Source organism: Dasypus novemcinctus, chromosome 2, assembly GCF_030445035.2.
Source record: "Dasypus novemcinctus isolate mDasNov1 chromosome 2, mDasNov1.1.hap2, whole genome shotgun sequence".
Lineage (NCBI taxonomy): Eukaryota > Metazoa > Chordata > Mammalia > Cingulata > Dasypodidae > Dasypus > Dasypus novemcinctus.
Window position 1 is genome coordinate 151339194 of NC_080674.1, and position 24377 is coordinate 151363570.

Sequence of the window (24377 nt, forward strand, 5' to 3'; positions counted from 1 at the left end):
TACTTGTTGATGTATTTTATTATTATTAATTTTAATTTGTTCACAGGTTCTACTTTTGATTTGAAGGCATGGGTTTTTCTTTAGAAAGATTTCTATTATTTTGTCTTTCATTATTACTTCTCTTCTATTTGTTCTGGTCCCTTCTAAAGGAAAGCAGATTGTTTTTTGTTACATTGCAATTCTTAATCTTTAAAAAAATATGTCCTTTTCTTTTTCAATTATTGTTTATTTTTCTCCTGATTCTTTGCATTTCAGCAAAAATTCTTAAGCTTACTTCCACATAGCAATATAAATTAGTCTGATTTTTTTTGCTATTTTTTGTAATGTAAAGTTTAATTTTATAATTGAATTTTTAGTGTTTTTACTAATTTTACCTATTTGGATTTTCATCTCTACCATTCAACCATTACCTTTACTATTTCAGTCTGTTTCTTACTGCCTTTTTTTTTAAAGACTTATTTTTTATTTATTTCTCTCCCCTTCCCCCCGCCCCCAAGTCCCTGTTGTCCGTTTTCTATGTTCATTCGCTGTGTATTCTTCTGTGTCCACTTATATTCTTGTCAGTGGCACTGGGAATCTGTGTCTCTTTTTGTTGCATCATCTCCGTGTATGCAGCGCCACTCCTGGGCAGGCTGCACTTTTTTCATGCTGGGCAGCTCTCCTTACGGGGTGCACTCCTGGTGTGTAGAGCTCCCCTACACAGGGATACCCTGCTTGGCGGGGCACTCCTTGCGCACATCAGTGCTGTGCATGGGCCAGCTCATTACATGGGTCAGGAGGCCCTGGGTTTGAACCCTGGACCTCCCATGTGCTAGGTGGACACTCTATCAGTTGAGCAAATCCGTTTCCCTCTTATTGCCTTTTGACATCTTACTTTGCAGCATTCACATGTTTCTGAAATTTTTTATAGTTCAGAGCATATATTTTCTGACTTTTTTCCAGAGTGCTGTGTCTGTCTTTAATGCTGACACATTTTTAAGCTTTTTCTTCTGTTTAAAATTAACCTAAATGCAAAAAAGTTTGTAAGTCTTTGCTTTTAAATTCACTGTGGATATATTCTCCTTGTTCTGCTATAATTTTCCTTATCCAATTCGAATGATCCTCTTATATGAAATTGGAGGGCTGTTGTGCATGATTCCAGCCAACTTTCTGGCATTTTAAAATCTTTCATTTAATGTGGACCTCTAAACTTGAATAGAATTCTCCTGGTTCTGCAGCTTGGTCATAGTCCTTGGAGAAGTGTTTATTCCTTATTTGTTTGAAGTATATTGTGGTTCTTCTCTAGTCACTCCCATGTTTTTCTAGGACCTTCCCCCTTTTGAATTCACTTCCTTTGCATTTCACTGAATTGTAATCCCAGTTCAGGTCTGGTCACTCTTGAAAGCAGCTTCCTCTAACTTTGTGTGCTGGGATGTGGTGGGGTAGGGAAGAGCGTGGTATCCTGTGCTGGGGTGCTGCGGGCTGTGCTTTACCACCACCTGTCACATTACTCCCCAAGTAGATGTCAGCGGTCCACCTGAGCTTTGCCTGGAGGATCTTCCTTTTGGTTGTAGGCAGATCATTGACTGAGAGCCTCATTTTCTGTGCTGTTGAAACTTTGTGTCCATTTTTTCATGTGTCTTTATTGGTATTTCACTGGGATAGTGGAGAAAATGCAGATTCAGTGTTGCTAGTTTTCCTCCTCTTATCTTGAAAATTTTCCTTTTTTATGTAATATTTAAAGCATGGTTATTATGGCAGAGAACATGTGGAAGGTATTAAATAGCAGTGCTTAAGCACCAAATTGTAATAGCCTGCCTTACCCTCTTCTCTGTGATTGAGCCATGAACTATCTCTATCTTTCCTTATTCCTCCGGGACTTTGAGTGACTGGATTTATATTTTCTCATTTGTTTCTCATTTCTCGTCCCTTTCAACTGAGTAGTGTAACTAAAATCAGTCAAGGACTTCTTTCCAAAGACATCTTAAAGTAATGGACATTCTTCATGATGACTTCCAAGGCCTAAAGACTTACATAGTAATGAGTGGAAACATTCCAAGACTTTGAAGGCTAGAGCTTAGTGGAAGCAGGGAAGGCAAACGAAGAATAAACTTCCAGTTGTACCTGCCAGTAAAGGGGAGCAGACAAATGATAACAAGGACTGGGAGGTAGTGGACTATTTGGATGGAAGATTGTTCATTCTGAGAACCAGTGAGGTCTTTATTAGCCACGATCCTGAGTTCCTGGATGATAGCTCTCTTTCCTCTCTGCTGCTGCCACCAACACCTTTGCTTTGTGAGGATGTTTCCAGGAGGCTTTCTCTACTCAGGAACTTGAGACAGCTAGAACTTTTGAACCTCAGGACAGAGGTGGCGTCCGGTATTTTGGATTCTTAGATAATGTCAGCAGTAGCGAGATAAGTGACTAAAGCTTTAAAAATATATGACTTTTATAATCATAAAATAAAATATAAAAATTAAAAAAATTAATTTGCTCTTCAGATTGCTAAATAGTCAACCTAGTCTTGAAGGAATAACTTTTGGGATAAAAGAAATGAAGTCTTAATTGCATCAAGGATAGAGTATTTATATAAACTTCCTCCCCAAAGATATGATAGAGATGGAGAATATGAAAAGGCTCAAGAAGTTTTCAGAAAAAGACAGTTCACAGAAAACCAAATACAATTTATTTATTTTTTGTTAGAGAAGTTGTGGGTTTACAAAATAATCACACATAAAATACAGGATTCCCATAGACCACCTTGCCTTGGTGTCGTACTATGTTAAAAGTGATGAAATCACATTTTTATAATTGTACTATTAACTATAGCCCATGGTTTAACATAAGGTTCACTGTGTTGTTCAATTCCATGGATTTAAAAAAAATTTTTTTATTCTAGTACTATTTATACAATCTAACATTTCCCCTTTTAACTGTATTCAAGTATGTAATTCAGTGCTGTTGATTACAGTCACAATGTTATTTTACCATCACCACCATCTATTACCAAAACTTTTCTATTATCCCAAATAGAAACTCTGTACATTTTAAGCCTTAACTCCCTATTCGCTACCCCCACCCCATCCCGTGGTAATCTATAGTCTAAATTCTGTCTCTATGAGTTTCCTTATTCTAATTATTTCATATTGGTGATATCATACAATATTCATCCTGTTGTGTCTTGCTTATGTCACTCAACATGATATCTTTAAGGTGCATCCATGTTGTTGCATGAATCAGAGCTTCATTCCTTTTTATGACTGAATAATATTCCATTGTACATTTATACCACATTTTGTTTATCCATTCGTTGATTGATGGACACTTGGGTTGCTACCATCTTTTGGCGATTGTGAATAATGCTAGTATGAACATCAGTGTGCAAAGATCTGTTTGAGTCTCTGCATTCAATTCTTTTGGGTATCTACCTAGAAGTGGGATTGCCAAGTCATATGGTAATTCTATACCCAACTTTCTGAGAAATTGCCAAACTGTCTTCCTCAGCAGCTCCACCATTTATATTCCCACAAGCAATGAAGGAGTGTTCCTATTTCTCCACATCTTTTCCAACACTTGTAATTTTCTATTTTAAAAATAGTGGCCATTCTAGTGGGAGCGAAGTGATATCTCATTGTGTTTTTTGTTTGTTTGTTTGTTTGTTTGTTCAGGAGGTATCGGGGAATGAACCTAGGACCTCGTACATAGGAAGCAGGCACTCAACCACTGAGCTATACCTGCTCCTCAATGAGAATTGGTTTTTCTTCATTTGTTTGCTTGTTTGTATTAGGAGGTACTGGGGATCAAACCTGGAACCTCATACCTGGGAAGCAGGTGCTCAACCACTTGAGCTTCATCTGCTCCCCACTCATCATGGTTTGGATTTGTATTTCCGCAATGTCTTACATCATTATGTTGAACATCTTTTCATGTGCTCTTTGGCCATTTGCATATCCTCTTTGGAGAGATGCCTATTCAAGTCTTTTGCCCATTTTTAAATTAGACTGTTTATCTTTCTGTTGTTAATTTGAAGGATTTATTTATACATTCTGGATGCTATACCCAACTCACTTATAAATACAGGAAAGCAAGGCCATGTGGTGTTTCCTAGGAAGAGACAGTAGGATCAATGGAACAGACAAGAGAGTCCAGAAATAGTACTCATACATATACGATCAATTGATCTTTGATAAAGGTATCAAGGTAATCAACGGAGAAAGCACATTCTTTTCAACAAATGGTATTGGTATAAGACATTGAAGTGGAAAAAATGAACTTGAACCCTTATCTAATGCTAGACACAAAAATTAATTCAAAATGAATCATATTCCTAAACCCAAGAGCTAACACTACTAAACTTCTTGAATAAAACAAGAGGGAAAATCTTTGTGACCTTGGTTTACAAGCAGATATTCTTAGAACACAAAAAGCAGGCTGATCAATTGAACTTTATCAAAATTGAAGACTTCTACTTTTAAAAAGATGCTATTAAGAAAAAGAAAAGTCAAACTGCAGATCAGAAGAAAATATTTGCAAAACATATCTGATAAATTATTTGTATTCAGAATATATATATATAACTCTTACCAGTCAATAATAGGAATATAAACAACAACACCAATTTTTAAAATGGACAAAAGCTTTGAATAAGCACTTCACCAATGACCAAAAAGCACATGAACCACATCATTAGTAATTAGAGAAATGAACATTAAAAAATGAGATACCGCTGCATACGTATTAGAATGGCTAAAATTAAAAAGACTGACTTTATCGAGTGTTGGTGAAAATAAAAAGGAATGGACTATTGTCCATGCAGTAACATGGATGGATTTCATTTAGCATTATGCTAAATGAAAGTGGTTGCCAGGGGCAGGAGGTGGAGGGAGGGCACTGACCACAGAGGACATAAGGGAACCTTATAGGATAATGGAAATATCATATATCTTGGTTGTGATGGTAGTTGACATGAATGTGTAATTTGTCAAAAATCATGGAACTGTACATTAAAAAGGGTGACTGTACCTCATTAAACTTGACTTTAGAAACTTACATACACACAGGAAAGGGTTCTCAACTTCCCTCCTCATTAAGGAAATGCAATTTAAAACAATGTGATGACCTTTTTACCTATCAGATTGGCTAAGGATAGGGGAAGGAGACACTCCCATTCTTTCAGATAATGGTACAACCTCTGAAGTACAGTTGGGCAATTATCTTTCAAAATTAATTCCTTTGGGCTGAGAAATTCTATGAATGTCTTCCACAGGTAAGACAGGTACAAAGAAACAATGGTTTACATTATTGTTTATAAAAGAAAAAAAAACAGGGAATGACCTTAATTTCCATTAAAAGGGGACATTGATTATATATGTATATATAGTGAAATACTGTATGTAGATATATTTGTGTGCCGATGTGAAACAATTTCTAAGATGTTCTTTAATGAACATAGCAACACAGAGAATGATATGCATAATGTGTTTCCATTTGTGTTTTTAAAAAGTTGTATGAATTCATATATATGTTTGTATGTGTATAGAGTTTTAGAGAAAGGATACATGCACCCACAAAACTAGTATTAGTAGTTGCCTGTAGGGTAGGAAAGACTTAAGCTTTTAGTGCATATCTATTTGTTTTGTTTGGATCATTTTTAACTATGTGCATATATTTCCCTCTCAATTAAAGAGAAACAATTATTAATTTGCATACTTTATTATGTGCTGTTAGAGAGTTTAAGTGTGTGTAGGAAACTTTTCTCATCATTTCTTCCAATGTCCTTCAGTGTCTGACAGCAGCACAGTACTGGACTAGATGGATATTGGGACTGATCCAGTATGACATTTCTAAGACCACTTCCTCCTGCAACTCTTCTAGTCTCTGCTTCCTGTTTTTCTGAATTTGTGTGGTAGTAAATTGAGGAGGAAATATACTCATTCCCCTCTACCCACATGATACTTTTTTGTACATTGGACTTCTCCTCTAGTTCGGCTCAGTTTTACTAAGTTCTACAATGGCCAGGTGACATGATGGGAAGAAATGTACTGAGCCGTAAAGGAAATTGTAAATTATGCCTCTGCGACATATGCAGATGCCACCAGAAAGCCTCTGCAAGCCAGGGGAACATCAGTAGGGAGGTGTAGAAATTGGCAGCACTTTCTGAAAATGGGGTAGCTTGGGAGGCTGTATTCAATTTAATTTGGATAGTAAATGAATTAAAATGGACGTCCTCAATTTATGACGCTTACCTCATCAGTACTATAAAAAGCCCTTTAGCTGGGCTGTAATTTGACTCTTCCCTCTGTAATGTTACACAATATTCCTATGGTTACAGAGCCCGAATAAGTGGAAGCTAATCATTAGTTTGCTAAATGTGGTTCAAGGAATAGTTCACAACTCCCAGACCTGCCAACTGCTGCTTGTTTAGTGTCATGTTCACTCTTCTTGGGTAGAAGTTGGTTCATTCCTTAGAAAAATGTACAGTAGCATTTGTCTCGCATCCAGGAACCAAGCAGTATGGCAGCTCTCCACGGGTCTTGGGGGTGGGAAGGAAAAAGGTCATGCTAAGCAAAGTGTTTCAGTACATCACTTCTGTTGGAAGTAGCCACTAGATGAATATGAGATGACAGAGAAAGGAAGGAATTAAAGCTACAGAGGTCTGGGATATTAGGAAAATCACATTTTGTGCACTTTACGGAAATTTGCTCTGTTAGAACCCTATGCAATTTACTATTCCTTGGCCCCAGAAATAGAAACATATTCTTTAGGTGTTTCATGTGACAAGAAAGACTTTATGATTGCCCAGGGTCACCTGCAAACTTCACCTGGATATTCTGCCTTTAGGATCCAAGCATTGTATGAGCTGGGATCCTCTCCTTTCTCACCTTCCAGCCTGTGTCAGGGGATCACACTGACAGCAGTAGGCACTGACTGCATCTGTGACCTAACCTCGGGATTACAGGCGAATTCCTTAAGCCACTCTTGATCCTCCTTTTTCCTATTTGGATGAAAGCAGTACTTTCCCATTCTTTCCCAGAAAATAGAAAATGTGTTATGCTCCCCTGTGACTCATTCCCCTTTTCTAGCTGAAAGGCTGTTGGCCCTGAGGGAAAAAACGCTTTCTTAGTTTTCCCAAATTTTTGGACAATGTCCAGAAAGACAGTACAGCGGCTGGCTCTCTTTTCCTGGTGTATCATTTAGATCTCTTTGGATTGGTTACACACACACACACACTGAAAACCTGACCTAAACTGGCTGGGAGGAATTTGTCAGCTATCATAATTGACAAGGCATGGCCAGATACAACGGCCCATGTCCACAAGACCCCAAATCTCCACTTCTCTCCTGTCTGGCTTTGTCTGTCGGGTTCTTTGTGGTGACAGCTGGCAGGTGTGTAACTACCCTGGTACCTAGCAGGAAACTGAAGATGTCTTTCTCCTCAAGTCCTGGAAAAGTCCTCAAGTTTGCTCTGACTGGACTGGCTTACGGCTTAGGTCTTGGTCCATGCCTGAGCCAGCCTCTGCCTAGAGAGATTCCGTGCTTTCATCGGGCATCCTGAATCTCGTTCCTTACCCTTGGGTGGGTAAAGGCTCAGCCACACTTATGGACTAGGAATAAGAAAAGCCAACCATTGAAACATGGGGGCCTGTGCAGAAAGAAAACGGAATAGGAGCTAGGAGCTAGATACCTAACCTTTAGGCAGTATGAGGAGCTGGGTTCCTCTTAAATGCTCCAACAGACACCACTTCCCTCCCTCCAGTGTGTGTGACCTGACATCTCCCCATTGATTAGATGAGTCCTGCTGACCTGAGAAGCGGCCTTACTCTTCATCCTCTCTCTCTCATTCTCACTTTCCCAGGTGCTGCTCAGGAAAACTAAAAGAATGATGTCTCCTTTAAAAAGAGACAGTTATTTAAAATATACACATTTGTTTCAAAGTCCAAGCAAGAGGAGACAAAAGAAATTATCAGAAGCTGATGTAATTATGGGTAGTTCTCATTGCACTTCTGTGCTTGAGGCAATTTTTTAAAAATATAATAGTAATGGAATTGAATCATAGGCAGTTTAGAAAATATAAAAACCACAATTCCATGACTCTAACCCAACCACTATTTTAATTTTAGAGTATTTCCTTTCAGTCTTCGTTCATATGCGTTTCTCACAAACTTTTAGATCTTTCTTTCTTTGGCTTGCCATTACTTGATAATATTAGCATTTTCCATGTTGCTGTCCAGTCATCATTATCATTCAAATGGCTATGTCATGTTCTACCGGGGAAACATTGTTAATTTCATCATCCTATCATTGGACATTTAGATTGTTTCCTATTTTACCTTTTCCTACTGTTATGAAGAATAGTGTATGTAGGACGTTTTTTGGGGGTATGTTAACTTTTCTCATGTCTTATTTCCTGAGGATAGATTGTGAGATATGGGATTACCAGTTCAAAGTGTATAAACATTTTTATGATTCCCAGTATATAGTGCCAAACTGCTTTTCAGAACGGTTGCATTTATTTGCACTGCCTCTAGCAGTTTATGAGAGGATCAGTGTGACTGTATCCTTACCAGCAATAGATGTTTGGGTGTTTTTTAAAAAAACATTTTCCTAATTTAATAGGCAAAAATGCATGTCAATTTTGTTTTAATTTTCTTTCTTTGATTACTAAGGAGGTTGAACACATTTGTATATGTTTTTATGGGTAACTGTATTTTCTACTCTGCTTTAAAGAATGGTCTTTTCTTCATTTTAGACCCCAAAACAGCTTCTGAAACAGAAACAGATATCTGTGCCGAATGGGAGATAAAGACCATCACAAGTGCTCTGAAGACTTACCTAAGGTGGGGACTTTCCATTTGCAGGGCATGGTGCCAGCTTATCATGCAATCAGGAAGAAAGCAGTTTTATTTTCAGCCTCCAGCGAGCTGTTGGGTGGGTGAATGAGATGTGGAAACAGCTTCTGTGTGGGTGTAATTAACTCCACTGGTCGAACTGATTGTAAAAACGCCTGTAGTTGATAGATTGCCATTGTGCAATGGTGCCACGAGTGATTTAGGAAGCTTTGCTTGTTATGAGAAGCTACTGTGATGACTAGTCTTGAACAGAGAGGCCCGCATCTAAATGTACTCTTCCTTGAAATCCCTGAATAATGTATTAAGAAAACAATCATGTATCACATTCTATTGAGAATACATGATTACACACCCAGTGTATTTCACACATCTTGTACATTGCACAGATAGAATATATTGCTGGCATTGGTCCTTTAAAACGAGGACTTCAAGAACCCTTTATGATTTCTTTCTGCTTGGATTAGAAAAGATTACTGGAGAAAATACTCTTTTCCTTTGTAATAATATATATGATGTTTCTGCTACCTCTCTACTCCTTTCCTAATTATCTAGTTGGGGGAGATTGACTAGCTGTCCACATCTCAGTTTCATGAATAGGCTGAAATGTATGGTGGACTTCAAGTATAGGAACGCTGTATTTCTTTACTGTAGTTCTTTATACATGGGAAGGTGGGGGGGCACATCTCTTCTTAGAGAGGAGAACTATCATAAATCGCTAAGTATTTATAGAGGCTTTGTGAAGATGTGCTTGGCTAGAATGCAAAAGAGGAAGGCCACAGAAAAGGAATTGGTGATTCAGGTTTTATTGGTTGGTTATTGGGGAGTTGATGGAAAGATCTTGGTCAAGTGTAAGATGTAATGTAAATGATAACTAAGAGTTGAGTTAGGAGAACCAAGAATAATGTAAAGTCTGTTGAGAAGCTTATTATTTGGACCATTAGAAAAAGGTCAAGTTGACAGCTAAAACATTCACACTTGCACAGGTGTACATTTGTGCTTATATCAGGCCTATGTTTTAGCCCTTTTGAATTCTGGAGCAACACTACATAGTTAATTCACCACAAAAACACCTACAAAGTCTCTCTTAGCATTCCCTGGTGAACTGACTCTGATAATAAGTTCCCAGGAAGATGAGAGTTTAAGCACAGGTAGTTAACAAGTGTTTTGTTAGTTGCATGTTTCTCAGACCCATCTTAAAATGCCCCCGTTGATAGGTGAGTCACTGACTGAAAAGGAAATCTCTTGGTTTGTGCTAGACTTTTACATTAGCACTTTTCTAGTTGTGACTTTGAAATAGAGTTACATCCATTCCTTTAACAAAAAAGGAGAGAACAAAAATTTCAAGTTAAATTTCAGGGCCCTTTTAATTGGAAAACTAAGTTAAACTAAGTTGATTTGCTACTGTTTTCCTGTGATATTTGTCTTTGAGAAATGTAATACAGTTTGGCAGTCTCTAGGCTGTTGTGTAGAGAGAATATGATTATTTCATTTTAAAACTAACTGATCTATATCCTTTTATTCCAGAATGCTTCCAGGACCACTCATGATGTACCAGTTTCAAAGAAGTTTTATCAAAGCAGCAAGTAAGTTTGCTTTCTGTTACAGTTTTAAGGGGGAAAAGAATAGATTTTTCTGTTAAGAAAAAAGCAAAACAGTCAATATCCCAAAATAAATATTATCTCACCCTTGATAGCCTGTATGTGAACTACCCACATACATGCTTAAGAGAGTCTGACACAGAATAAAAACAAAATCAAATCGGGATTATTCAGGCCTTGCCGCCTCGTTGAATTTATAGTAAAGGGGAGAAACTTCGGACGTGTTTTTTTAGGGTCAAGAGTGAAGGGAAAGGAGAATAGCAAGTATGCCTTTCTAGTTTTGATTATTGGAGTTCTAACTCCTTGGGGTTTTTCCAGCCCTTAAGAAGTATTTTGCAGAATGAATCAGACATTTCACATTACCTAAATTGAGCATTGGAAGTGTTTCCCTGACTATGACACCATTTATGTAATTTCACAGTCTTCTTTCCATCGTGTCTTCCATTTACAGCTTCCAATCATTCTTTACCTCTCTCATCCAGGTCCCTAGCATCATATTACTGATATTAAAATACATTGGGATTAGGTGCAAGCTACCCTAAGTATACTGGAATCTGTCTACGTGGGTAAGTCTCCTGTAAGGAGGCAGTAATATTCTCGATCAGATTTAAATCTGGCATGAATCCTCATAGTGCTATTAGGTCAATAGCCTGTGCCTCTCCGTGGTTCCTTTAAGCTCTTGGAGTTTGTTTACCCTGGTAGCCACTACTGGCCTTATTTAATAGTACCTAATATTCTAGTGGCCTTATCTCGTAATAATCACCCCCTTAATACAGGGAGGAGAAAGACATGGGAGAAAACTGGGAGTAAAGAGGGTGTTTATGTGATTTCTTTCTCAGAGAAATTCCAAGCCCATAGCAACCATTCTCTAATTAAACCTCACATCAGTTCTATAAATAGGTATGGTGAGTACTGCCAATCTGTTTCCCAGAGAAACGAAGCCACTTACCCAAGTTCATCCAAGAGAACGTTGACAGGACATGATTTGGGTTACATGTTGGAAATAGACTTAATATTTATCTGTGATTGCTCTGTTTCTACCAGCACTTGTCATACATGACTTAAGAATAGCTGGACATGTCCTTTTATTTCTTTCTTGCTGTCTTGAGGTATTATTTTGACATTTGAGACTCTTGCAATATTGTTCATCTGCCATTTGTTTATCGCTTAACGAGTGCATAAAGTTCCTTCCTTCCTTGAAATGAAGTTGTCACTCTAGGGAGCCAGCTGCTCCTGAGTTCCTTGCTACTCTGGGTGTGCAGCTGACTGACTCCACTTCATCACGTCATCATTTTGGATTGAATTTCTTAACGGTCACATTCTTGATGAACCTTGTTACAGAAAGTGCCAGCAAAAAGTGCATCAAAAAGACTTCTAAATCTAGTCACACAGTACACAGGATAGGATCATGAATCTTCAAGAAATCCTCTGCCTGTTAATGATTTCGTCTTTTCAGCTGGTTTAGTTGGGACACTGATGAAATATTACTGCCTCTCTCCTTCCTTTGCAGAGCTGGAGAACCAGGAGTCTCGGGTCTCTGAAATCCACAGCCTTGTCCATCGGCTCCCAGAGAAAAATCGGCAGATGTTACAGCTGCTCATGAACCACTTGGCAAAGTAGGTTTATGCCTGCTGGCTCTTTACTCTCTCCTAGAAAGTTCTTATCTTTAACAGTAAAGCTGGTGTCAGTTCTACTACTGTTCTCCCCTCCCACAAAGGAATTGCATCAGGTATGCCGGAGGCTTAGGAAAGAAATGTGTGAAATGCTAACTGCAGTGGATACAGCAGCAAATGCCAGATGGCCTTTGCAGAAGAGGGTGGAGAAGTGCCCATGCCACCAGGTCACCAGTTTTCAGGGAGTTTTATATTTTGGGGTCATCAAGAGCAAATCAGAGTATGTCATCCATGACAACAGGCCATGAAGCCGAGTATTCAGGAGTTATATATTCTTGTGTTGCTCAAGAATGAGCAGGGATATGTCATGTTTACAGACCTTAGATTTGAAGTAAAGAGGCCTGGCTTCTAGAGTTGAGTCTTTTCTCAACAAGCCACTTAACCAACTCTGGATGGCCACTAACCTCTCTATTCCTTAGTTTCTTCATCTGAAAATATGGGTAATAGACCCCCTCCTTTATCTGGGTCATTGATAAAGAAGTTACATGTATCAAAGTATTAATGTCTTTTAAGAAGTATAGAGAATAAAAGAATTTTTTTGCACAAATTCCTACTTGTCCTCTAAGATAATCAGGGCATTCAGTGGGCACCTGATTTTCCTGCCAGGAGTGTTTATACATCTTGGAATGGTTTTGGATTTTTGTTTATTTATTATCGTTAACCCTTTTTGGAATGGTCTTGCTGACTTCCCTTGCAGTATTAGTCACTGTGTGTGTATGTTCTAACCTTCCATTGACTCTGGTGGAATGTTCTGGATTGGAGACAGGGGCATATGAAGACAGTTAACCTAAGTCTTTAAGCCCAAAATTCTACTGAACTTATGTGTTATAAACTTGGACCTTCCTCACACTTTGTTCGTGCCGTTAAGTCATTTCTTTGGGCTGTATTGATACCCGCTGAGGGAGAATGTGATGGTTAATTTTCATAGTTCTGTCAAGCACTTGATATTACCTTTTGGAGGGAGAGTGTGTATGTTACCATAAAGATTTCCATGTGAATTAATTATGAGGAAAGGAGAGCATTTTGTGTGTCAGTGAGAAGCAATTGGGCAGAGTCAAGGGTCACTCCTTTATTGGCCAAAATTTTTTTCTTGCCATGCTATATCAGAACTATATGTTCAGGAACAATTAAGCATAACAGAGAACATGCAAGTTTACAGGAAGAATGCCCAAAAAATGTCAAAGAATCCTGATGAAGTGTGTTTAAAATATTGGGAGCTGGGCTTTAAAAAGTAACTCCAGATGCTCTGAGATGACAGTTTGGTGCTTATTCCATACAACCCAGAGTCAGGCATTTGTTAAATGGAAAAAAAGCTGGTTTAGATCTTAGTTGCAAAACTATGCACCCTCGAAGGGCATGAGCCCAAACGGAGGAAGTTCCAGGTACAGACATCAGCCAAGTATGTGTGGGGACTCTTGTCACTTCTTCATGGCCACCGGGTCTTAAGGAGGTCTCCAAATCTGCCAGAAACAGTTGGCAAAGAAGGGTGAGGAACCAGCTGCAAGCATGGGCCTATTCAAGCTGTGCACCTGGAATGAAAACTTAACTGGACCAAGAGAGCCCAAGAGCAAATGGTGATCCAGCAGTAGGCAGGGAGCCAATACTGAATTTCTCCCATTTTTAAATTGCCTGAGGATTGTTAGGAGTCTTTAAAGAATGAAAGTGTTAAAAACAAACAAACGAAAAAACCTTAAGGTAGATTTTGAACAGTTAGCCCTGTTCATCTGCTGGTGGATGGTTGACTTTCTTTTTCTCTTTCCGCCCTCTGGTCCCCCAATCCCATGAAGTCCATAACCTCTCTTGTTCATAACCCAAAGTAGTGCAAGTAGATATGCAAGTTACAGCTATATAGACTAGGTTTTTTGCCTTTTAACCAATTTAAACCAGTTTTGTTGTTGGGGTTATTTATTACGTTGCTTTTCTGGGAACATTATATCTCACCTTCAATACTTCACAATGATTTTTTTTCATTTCGTAAGGTTTTATGGCATTTCTTTATTCATTTATCATTGAGAAATCCAGGTGTAGACACACTCTCATGGCCGTATTGTGAGCTGGGGACAGCTGGGGTCAGAACACGAAGACTCAAGTTCTCAGCATGCTGGGTTCTTGGTTTCTGGGGCCTCCAAATTTAAAAATGTCTGGGAGGGATAAGTTTAAATGAGCACTGCTGGACCCAGAAAAGAGTATTCACTTCGATCTGAAAAAAATTCTTTGGTACCCAGAGGAGTTCTAGAATTCCACTAAAACTCTATACGTCCTTGTATTTAAAATTAAGCAGTAAGGCAAAGTTAACTTGGGGTAAGAGATTTGTCTGTTTAGTTCCAGTTTTCTCAGGTTCATACTTAACCTGGGATATGCCGGAGCTATTGTTCCTCTGGTCCACTTACTTAATGCTCAGCTTCCTTCCTAAGTTTTGGTTTCAGGGCTGGTTCTGTTGGAAAACCCACTGTTTACTTCTTTCATTACCTACTGTGTTTGCCCTGTATATCTTAGACTTCTGGTTCAAAGGCAAGACATTTTGTATTGTGTATTTTTTAAAGTACTCTTAATGAAACGTTTTCCGAAATTGATTTCCTTTAGTTGTGGAGGGAGAGTTAAGACATTTTATATCTAATCCTAAGTAGAAATGCCTTCAGGGGAAAAAGGTCTTGAGGGGAATGTATTAAAAACCCAAAACCTCCAAAACAAATGACTGCCAGTCTATCCAAATCACAGAGCAGTGGGTTTGTTTCAGACCTCAGAGGGAACATAAAAATTTATAGGCAATCATGCACATATTTTTGTTGTTCCAGCTTAAATCTACTATGATAATTAGGTGTTTTCTATTTGGATCTCGAAATATAATTTTGAGTCTAGAGCCATGTGCTTCAAAGTATGGTTCAGGCACCCCCAACATCTGAATTCACTTGGGTGCTCATTTACCTCAACATGCCTGGGTCCCAGCCCAGTCTACCAAATCAGACTCTCTCCCTGGGAATCTGCATTTCTAATTTATTTCCCAGGAAATTGTTATGCAGTTAGTCCTTTAAAAACCCCTAACCAAAAGCATGAGAGAAAATGGTATTGAAAGGAATCGATTGGGATCTAGAAGGTTTAAAAATAGGAAGAAACTCAGAGCAACAAGTTCAGAAGAGAGTGATTTTTTTTGTCATAATTAAACTTAGTTAAAAAAAATCTAGTTTTGATTTCATGAGTCTTTGCAATTCCACTTGGCATTAAATTGAGTTTTCAATAAATGACTTTTAAAATGGTACATAAGGCATTTTTAATAATAAAGATCATCCCCAGCTAGCTGTGGGATCTGTTGCAAATCATTTAACCTCTTTGAGCCTCAGTATTCTGATTTCCTTTGCAACCTTGTGATTTTGTGATATTGTCAAGTAGAAGATGGGGGGTGGGGGGAGAAAGGGGGGACAAGAAAAAATTCCTGAACTTATAATTGTAGAAGGAAATAAGAGTAGATGAGTAATAAAGACTAATGTCATGGTAGTTCTCTAATGTTTACATATTATGATGACTCCAAGTATTTTGTGTATCCCCACACATACCATTCATAGTGTCTCATTTTAACTTTATTACAGTGTTTATGCTGTGTGAGAGGATTTCAAAGGACTCTCTATCCCCCAGGAGTAGGTATTAAAAATACCTTTTCACAGCTGGTTTTCCCAAAACATTTAACTGAGAAATAAATCTTAGTCTCTTTCCTTTTTTGGAGCAACTCTTTCTCTATTGCTAGGATGTTATCTGAGATGCTGAGCCCTCTCTGCCTCTCCAAAGAGTTATTATATCATTTAATATTTTGAGGGGCTATAAAAAACAGAAATCCAAGTCAAAATGGCTTTAAAAATAAGGGAATCTGTTGTCTCATTACCCAAAATCAGTCTGGGTTGGTTAACTTCTCAACTCCTGAAGGACTCCAATTATTTCCATGTTCGTGCTCAGCCAGCCTCAGCTGACGGTTGTAAGATTACGCATCGTGCCCTTGCAGATGATTGGTTGTCCAGAGGTATACGAGGCATTATCTCTTCTGTGAACCTCTTTTTAAGAGCTATGTTATACTTTTCCCAGAAGCTTCATTCGTCCAAACTAGATTACATGCTCATCCCTAAAGCAAGGAGAATGGGACCACCATGATTATTTTACAACAAACACTATTTACCTGGGCTGCCTGAAAGAGGCACGGTTACTGGAATAAAGGCAGTGCTCTGAGCAGGCAACCCACAGGGCAACAGAGATCATTGTCTATTGAATGATATTTACATGATGTACTAACTTGATTAAGACATATGGGATGATGGGAAGCAGGCTTGGCCCAATGGATAGGGCATCCGCCTACCACATGGGAGGTCTGCGGTTCAAATCCTGGGCCTCTTTGACCCGTGGGAGCTGGCCCACGCACAGTGCTGATGCGCGTAGGGAGTGCCGTGCCACGCAGAGGTGTCTCCCGCATAGAGGAGCCCACATGCAAGGAGTGAGCCCCGTAAGGAGAGCCACCCAGTGCAAAAGAAACTAGCCTGCCCAAGAATGGCACCGCACATATGGAGAGCTGACACAACAAGACGATGCAACAAAAAGAAACATAGATTCCCAGTGCCGCTGATAAGGATAGAAGAACACACAGCAAATGGACACAGAGAGCACATAACAGGGGGGAGGGGGGGAATAAATTTAAAAATCTTTAAAAAAAAAAGACAAATGGGATGAAAAGGTCAAATTTAAAAATCTTTAAAAAAAAAAGAAAAATGGGATGAAAAGGTCAATTTGGAAGGTGAGATTATACATCTGCAGTGTGGGCAACATATACACTAAATTACTCTCTTTTGGGGGTGGAGAGTGGGAGAGTGTAATAAAGAAGGCAAAAGTAGACAAACTTCAATCACATTACCCCTTATCAATCTTTGTTCTTTTCATTACTGATTGTCTGATGTTTATTTTAATCATTTGTTACATGTTGTGACATTTCTAAAAAGGGCCAAACTCTCTAGAATGTAGGCATCAGGAAGTAATATTTGTGGGGCAAATTCTTGGCTTACAAGTAAGACTTTATCAAAATATGTAGACTCCATTGGCAAAAGTTATCAGGGTTGAACATCTAGTGGCTTGGGTTTTATCTCATTCCTGTGACTGGAGTCTGAGTATTTCCAGGCTTTCCTGCAAATCAAGAAGGATATATTCGTATTTCCTCAATGATCTAGAAGCAGAATGATTGGGTTCATGTGTAGATGCCTGAAGTTATAAAGAAAAGTCATTGCTCGGCCTTGGCAACACAGGAGAATGGTCCTGGCAGTTAAGTAGAATTTTTTGAAGTTCTTGATAAAAAGTCAAAATAAAATTGTTACTTGGGCATTAACACATATCTTTTAAATACTCTAATATTCCTTCTTCCTCCATTCCAAGGCTAGAAGGTAAAATTTAGCTTAATGTTGAGCTGTTGTAACATGTAAGAAGAGCAGCTAATTCCTTGCCATCAGACTATTCCAAAGAAAATATCTGAGGAATTTTACAAAGCTCGTTTAAAAGAAAACAGTACTTTTGAGATGGCTGGCTTTCTAAGATGGAAAGCTCCTGTGAGCTTCTCTGGCAGCCTCCCCTCAGCCATATACTCTGGCTCCTAAAACTTTGTTCTCTCTAGTAATCACTGGACACCCCACTGCTGTGGTGCAGAATTAGGCCCTTGTCTACTGGGCCACTGATGGTGTCCACAGTGCCACGCTGACCACATTTGCTAGCCTCGTTTGCTTCTCCCTTGCTGATTCCTACCCCTAAACTACAGTTCTGTTGATTTTAACCTCTAACTATCTCAACTCCATCCACACTTTCTCCATCTCATTTCTACCCTAGACAAAGGCCTCCTCCCTGGGTGCTCTGGCTGATGGATCTCTGGCTCCCTTCCAGTCTGCAGAGGGAATGTTCTGTCACCAATGAACTTTGAAAACTGCACATCACTGCATGTGATCGCCCTGCTTTTAAAAACTTTAAAGCCTTGCATATATTGCTCTTAAGATAAAACCCTGCCGGGCTTTGCAGCCCTGTCTCGTGTCCCTCGTGGTCATCGCTGTATCTCCAATGCATGGTGCACAGTAGACACAAATATTTCTTGGGCAGGGGAATGAACAGTCTCTTTGTCATTTCTCAAACATCCTCTTTTCTGCTCATGTTTTTACCTTTTGCAATTCATTTTCCTAGATCTGGAATGGCTCTTCCTTAGTTTCTGCCTCATCCTTCCAGCCTCAGTTCCAATGCCATTGCCTACAAGAATCCTTTTTGCCTCAAGTGCCCTCTCACTTTCCTGAGTGCCCACAGCCCTTGCTGTCCCTCCCCTCCTGTGGCCTATATCCCATTTCGCCTCATGGTCCAGTTTGCAGGATGTGACTTCTCTCTTCTACTAGATCCTAAGCTCCCAGGAGGGACGTGCAGTCTGTCTCCCTTGTCTATGTTTCCTTCTCAGAGGATGGAAACCAGGGTCCATGTCCAGAGTGACTCACATATGCCTTCCATTTGGTATTGTTGCCCACATTTTGCTATTTCAAAAATTTGAATAGACAGATTTCCAGCATTTAAAGGGGGATGATTTTACTTGAAACATTTAGGTTTCCTTGCTGACACTGGCTGGAACTGAGTATAAGCCATGCCCTGTCCCCCAGGGCTGTCATTCTCCAGTTTGCCTGAGCTCCTAACAGTGCCTGTTGCCTCTTAGGCCCAGCCCGCTTCCTTCAGAACTCCTCCCTGCCTGGCGCGGCGTAGGCCTTTGAGTTTTCCGCCTGGCCTGCTGTTCTGCTTAGCCCCAAAGTGGAGCGAGGCATCTGACGGTCACATAAATGAACAAGCAGAAATGAGCTTGGAGAGTTACTTCCCTGACTGGCTCTTTTCCTCTCCTAAAAGATTGATTATTTCTGATGATTGGAGGTATCTGGAATAAGTGGGAGAAACTACTTTCAGGCCTGTTCATGTGTATGGGGTGGGAGGAGAGTGTATGTTTTTAAGACTAAGAATGGGATTTTCAAAGGACTTTTCCAGCTATTTTTGGCAGAGCCAAAGGAAAATCTATTTAAAGGGACACTGCAAGGAGGACAACCACATATTTTAAGCAAACAGGCAAGTTAGCACTTTAAATTTAATGGAAATGCAGAAGAAATCAGAGCTCAACCCTTTTTAGCCTAGTTGCAGAACCTTCACTTACTTTCAACCCAGGAATTTCTCTGGTCTGTGGTGTTCTAGTCTTTAGGGTTAAAAGAAGTAAAAATAAAAGTTCGTTTATCACTGCAAAAGCTAATTACAGATAACTTTTATGGCATGTTAAGGAAAAGTCCTTACTTTTTTTGCTTTTAGAAAAATCAACAAAATTCCTAAATTCAAGAAACTAAACCTTTCACATCAAATGAAATGCCCATTCCAAAAGGGGAAGTGCTTGACTTCCAGCTGTTAATATTCCACAGGCTCAGAACTGCTTTGATGGGGGTCTTTTGTTTGCTTTAGTTGTTGCACTTGAGTTTGGATTTATTTTTCCAATTACTTTCTCTCCTTTTCTCTAATGTATCTCTTCTTCTAAAGCCATGGAATCACCCATGGAGAGTGAGAAGGAGAAAGCTATTTTTCCCCCCTCTCAGTTGCTGCCCTCATTTATTTACCCTTTTAATTGTGAAATGAGAGTATTAGCATACATTAACATGCCTTTGTTTCTTCTTTACTAACCCTTAGCAGAGCCTGAGTTTTTTAGGCATTGGTTTTGAGAATGGTTTCATTAGGTGCCTCTTGTTTTTGGTTGAGCAGCGGTGACTAATTGATTCACCTGCACTATTTGGGAAACTGGAATCATCTCTTGCTGCATCCTTGTTGCTTTGCGGTGGTGAGCACCATCTGTGACTTAATTCTCTTACATTGACTGGTTTCCCACTAGTTCTGCAGAACTCTTGTGCTCCAGAGATAGCCCTTGCAGTGGGACAACTGGCAGCCTTCTTCTAGGTAGTTGTAGTTCTTCAGTAGGGACTGAGAGCACAGTGGTAAAATGAAGGTTCTAGAGCCAGCCTGTCTGGTTTTGAACTCTCTTTTCTGTAATATTGTATAAAGTACTTCACTTCTGTGTGTCTGAGTTTCCACAACTGAAAATGGGAATGATAATACTTGCATCAGAAACTGTTAAATTACACAACAGATTCTTCTGCCTCTCCTATCTGTATTCCAGCCACCACTATAGGACCCACTTCTCTGTGGCCTAGAATCCACTTTGTGCAGGTGCAGCCCGATCATGCCACATGCCTGTGCTTCTAACCTCTCCACCCAGGGAGGTATAACACAAAGTGGAACACAGACCGGCATCTGCACACAGACAACCTGGAAGCAACAGTCTGTTCACACTCTGTGGGGAAAACCTCTGACCAATGGGAGATGGGGATCCTGAGAAGCAGTTTTTATCCATCCTCTTTGCAGCTAGTCCCAAGAGACTGAGCAAGTGTTGACACTTGAACCAGGTGATGGCCAGCTTAGTAGCACATGCCTCCCTCCCTCATTCCTTCTGAGTATCCTCCAGTAAAGTAGTGCCATCTAAGTCTTTACCTCAGTCTTTGCATTTTGGGAAACCCAACATAAGACAATAATAGCACCTACTCTCCTAGAGTTGTTGTGAGGATTAAATGAATTAATCCACATAAAGCTGTTAGAAGAATATCTGACACAGAGTAGTACACTCTCAATATGTGTTAGTTTCTATAATATGCTTGAGAAATCAGGGGATCATGGTGTTATGCCGTAAGGTGAAGGAAGATGGGGGAACTGTTCAAGCAATTAAACCACAAGGCATTCTTACTGACCACATGGGGCCTTCTCTACATTTCTGTTTCTGGCAAGCAAAAACTTCAGGACTAGATGCTTAACACATAGCACACATGACTCTTGTCCACTTGGGAGATTTTTGCGGGTGCATGTGTTTATTTTTGCTTTGCTTTTGTTTTCTTGGCAGTTTGTATGCATTTGACCCAATGGTCTGAGCATCTCACCCTTCTTAGCAAAAGATGAGCCTGCTCAGGGCCAGCTGGGAGAAAGAGTTGTTCATATCTAGTTTCAGGTCACACCCTACACCAGACCTCACACTTCCCTGTGAGTATTCAGGGCTCCTCATGATTCAAATGCCCCATGGAGCAGTGCACCTGTTTGAAAGTACAAGCTGTGTGGGGCTGATTTCCATGGGAGGTTAGCTCCTGTTCCCCTTCACCCTCAGGCCTCCTGCTTCCTGGTGTTGGAAGGCTGATTTCATCTCAGAAGCAGCTGTCTTTGCTGCAGTTTAATAACTCGTAATTTCCTGGAGAGGGACACATTATATCATGAAGACTCGTCTTAGTCTGGAAATTTCCACTCATCCTTGTGATCTTTGAAATGTTTTTCTTTGTGGGAGAGACTGATTTTCCTGCTTTCTTATTCAGTTTGACCACCCCCTCAGATACCATTCCCAGATTAAACACTACCATCCACTATGTAAAAGGCTCTCTTTGCCATCCAGTTTACTCTGTAGGGCAGTCTTCACATGGGTTTTCTTCCCTGAGTTACTGAAATCTGAACTGAGGTATCAATCTGTACTCTAAGGAAAGTTGTGCAAATATTCAACTTCACTCTTGGTAGATACTTTGGCACTTTTTCCAGTTTAACTCAGAAAAGGGTTTGAAGAAATAATCAGATAGTTTGAATTTTGGTATTGTGGCAGTTTCAGATTATTTATGAATTCCAAAAAGAGATATTGATTGTGTTTGTAAACTGGTCTGTTCCTCTGGGCATGTTACCCTTTGATTGTTTTAAATTCAGCTGAGATGCCTTTGCTTAAAATTATGCTGCGATTAGGGCTTTGATTTGACCACTCATTAGGGCAACTCAATTTGAGTCCCTACCCCCTTGGTGGGCTATAAATATATGGATGCTCAATCAAGAATACAGAAGTACACACGTGGAATAAGATACACAGGTGAAGAAAGAGCTCCACAGACACAGAAGAGATGAGCCATTTGCCTGATAGTTTACAACTGACCTTGTGAAGCAAACAGAGCAGCTGAGCCCAGAAAGAAATGAGCCCTCCAGCCTACAACTGAGATCAGAGTAAGTTGGGACCATGGAACCTTAAAAGGGAAGAGGAAGGCTGAATCCTGGTAGACATTGCTTGTCATCTTGTTTCAACATGTGACAAGAAACTTTGGTAAGGAAGTAATAGTTTCTTGGACTCTATAGGGCCTTGTAATTGTAAGCTTTTACCCCAAATGAATACCCTTAACAAAAGTCAATAGATTTCTGATTCTTTGCATCAGAACTCCTTTGGCTGACCAACACAGAATTAGGTACCAGGAATGGGGTGGTGCTTTTGCAATTACCAAAATGCTGGAACAGTTTTATAAATTGGTAAGGGGTATTTTTTGGAGGAATTCTGAGGTGCTTGACAGAAAAGGCCTAGATTGCTTTGAAGAGACTTTGGTAGGAATATGGACACTAAAGAGACTTTTGATGAGACCTTAGAAGTAAATAATGAAACTATTATTGGAACCTGGAGGAAAGGTGATCCATGTTTTAAAGTCACAGAGAACTTAGCAAGATTGACTCCTGATGTTGTACAGAAGGTAGAATTTGAAAACTACAAGTTTGGACATTTAGCCAAAGATATTTCCAAACTAAATGTGGACAGTGCAGCCTGGCTTCTCCTTGCAGCTTATAGTAAAATGCCAGGCAAGAGAGATAAGCTGAGAACTGAGCTCTTGAGCACAAAGAAAACAGAAAATTATTCCAGAAATTCCAAGCCTCTGGAAATCAATCCCCCAGACAATAGTGCCCCATTTGAGGAATTTACTAAACTTGGAATTTGTAATTCAGAATTGAAAATACAGTTATCTAGGAAAGACTTGTGGAAAGTATTACTGTCTGATGGCTTGGACTCCTGTTTCCTGCATGTTAAACCAACAAGCTTTTTGAGAAAGCTGTATGAACAAAATCACTATTAGTCTGGACTAAAAGGGACTTAGAGGGGAGAGATGGAAAGGAAAGTGGCTTTAAGAGTTAAACCATGGAAGCTGAGGTCTGGAATTAAGACATCTCCTTTGGCCAAGAAAAGGGCTCCTCCCACATGTTTGGAAAGGGTGAGTTTGCCCTAGCATTTGAAAAGGGTGGATGTTCCAGCCCATTGTTCAGGGAGAGTTTTGCTTCCCCAGGCTATAGAGAGGGTGGAGCATATTCCCCAAGTGTTGGGGAGAGTGAGCTTAACACCCCAGTACTCTGAGAGGGGTGAACATGTTCCCTATAGGTCAGGGAAAGTGTGGCCATCACCCCAATGTTCTTGGAGGGTGAAGTCTGGAGATCAGTCACCACATAGATGCTTGATGAGGGTGGAATCAAGAAACTGGCTGTATGGCAGTTTGATATTGCTTAGGAATTCCAAAAGGAGATGTTGATTGTGTTCGTAAACTGGTCTTTTCCTCTGGGCATGATGCTGTTTGTCTATATAGAGTCAACTGAGATGCCTTTGATTAAATTATGCTGAGATTGAGATTAGGGCCTCTCAGTTTGAGTCCCCACCCCTTTGGCAGGTTATATAAATGGATGCTCAATCAAGAACACAGAAGTAGACATGCAGAATAAGATACACAACGTGAAGAGAGAGCTCCACAGACATGAAAGAGGAGAGGACTTTGATCCTGCAGCCCCAGGAAGAGAGATGAGCCATTCACCTGATTGTTTACAGCTGACCTTGTGAAGAGACCACGGCAGCAGAGCCTGGAAAGATATGAGCCCTCCAGCCTACAGCTGAGATCAGAAGGAGCTGTGACCACGGAGCCTGAAGAGGGAACAGGAAGACTGAACCCTGGCAGACATGGCCTGCCATCTTGTTTCAACACAACAGACTTTGGTAAGGAAGTAACCTTGAGTTGGAGTCTTTAGGGCCTTGTAACTGTAAGCTTTTAGCCCAAATAAATACCCTTTATAAAAGCCAACAGATTTCTGGTACTTTGCATCAGCCCTTCTTGGCTGACTAATACAGGTATCGATTCATTTTGCTTTCTCACATGTACAAGAATGTTTTTCTTCAAGTAGTCTAGTATACTGATTTAGTTTCCAACTCAGCATTGTAAATATAAATCATTATTTCCTGATTCTACTCAGTAGTTGACAGAAGAACCCCAAATATTTGGTATTGTCAGTATGTTGTCAGCAGGTCTTGCTATGTACTTGGAGACAAATATATTTAGTAGAATAGGATCACTACTTTTCAAAAGTCAGATTTGGGGTACCCTAGGCTTCAAGAAAGAATT

At 39.8% G+C, this 24377-nt stretch overlaps 1 protein-coding gene across 13 annotated transcripts in view; it reads left to right on the forward strand.

Moving 5' to 3' along the window:
• The window catches only part of ARHGAP26 (Rho GTPase activating protein 26), a 1052546-nt gene that overhangs the window by 868314 nt on the left and 159855 nt on the right, over positions 1-24377 (forward strand). For all 13 annotated transcript variants that reach the window (XM_071210383.1, XM_071210390.1, XM_071210397.1 and 10 more), the window contains 3 exons: positions 8729-8816; positions 10353-10411; positions 11937-12042. In XM_071210383.1, the coding sequence (XP_071066484.1) occupies positions 8729-8816; positions 10353-10411; positions 11937-12042 (253 nt within the window). The remainder of the gene's footprint in view (positions 1-8728; positions 8817-10352; positions 10412-11936; positions 12043-24377) is intronic.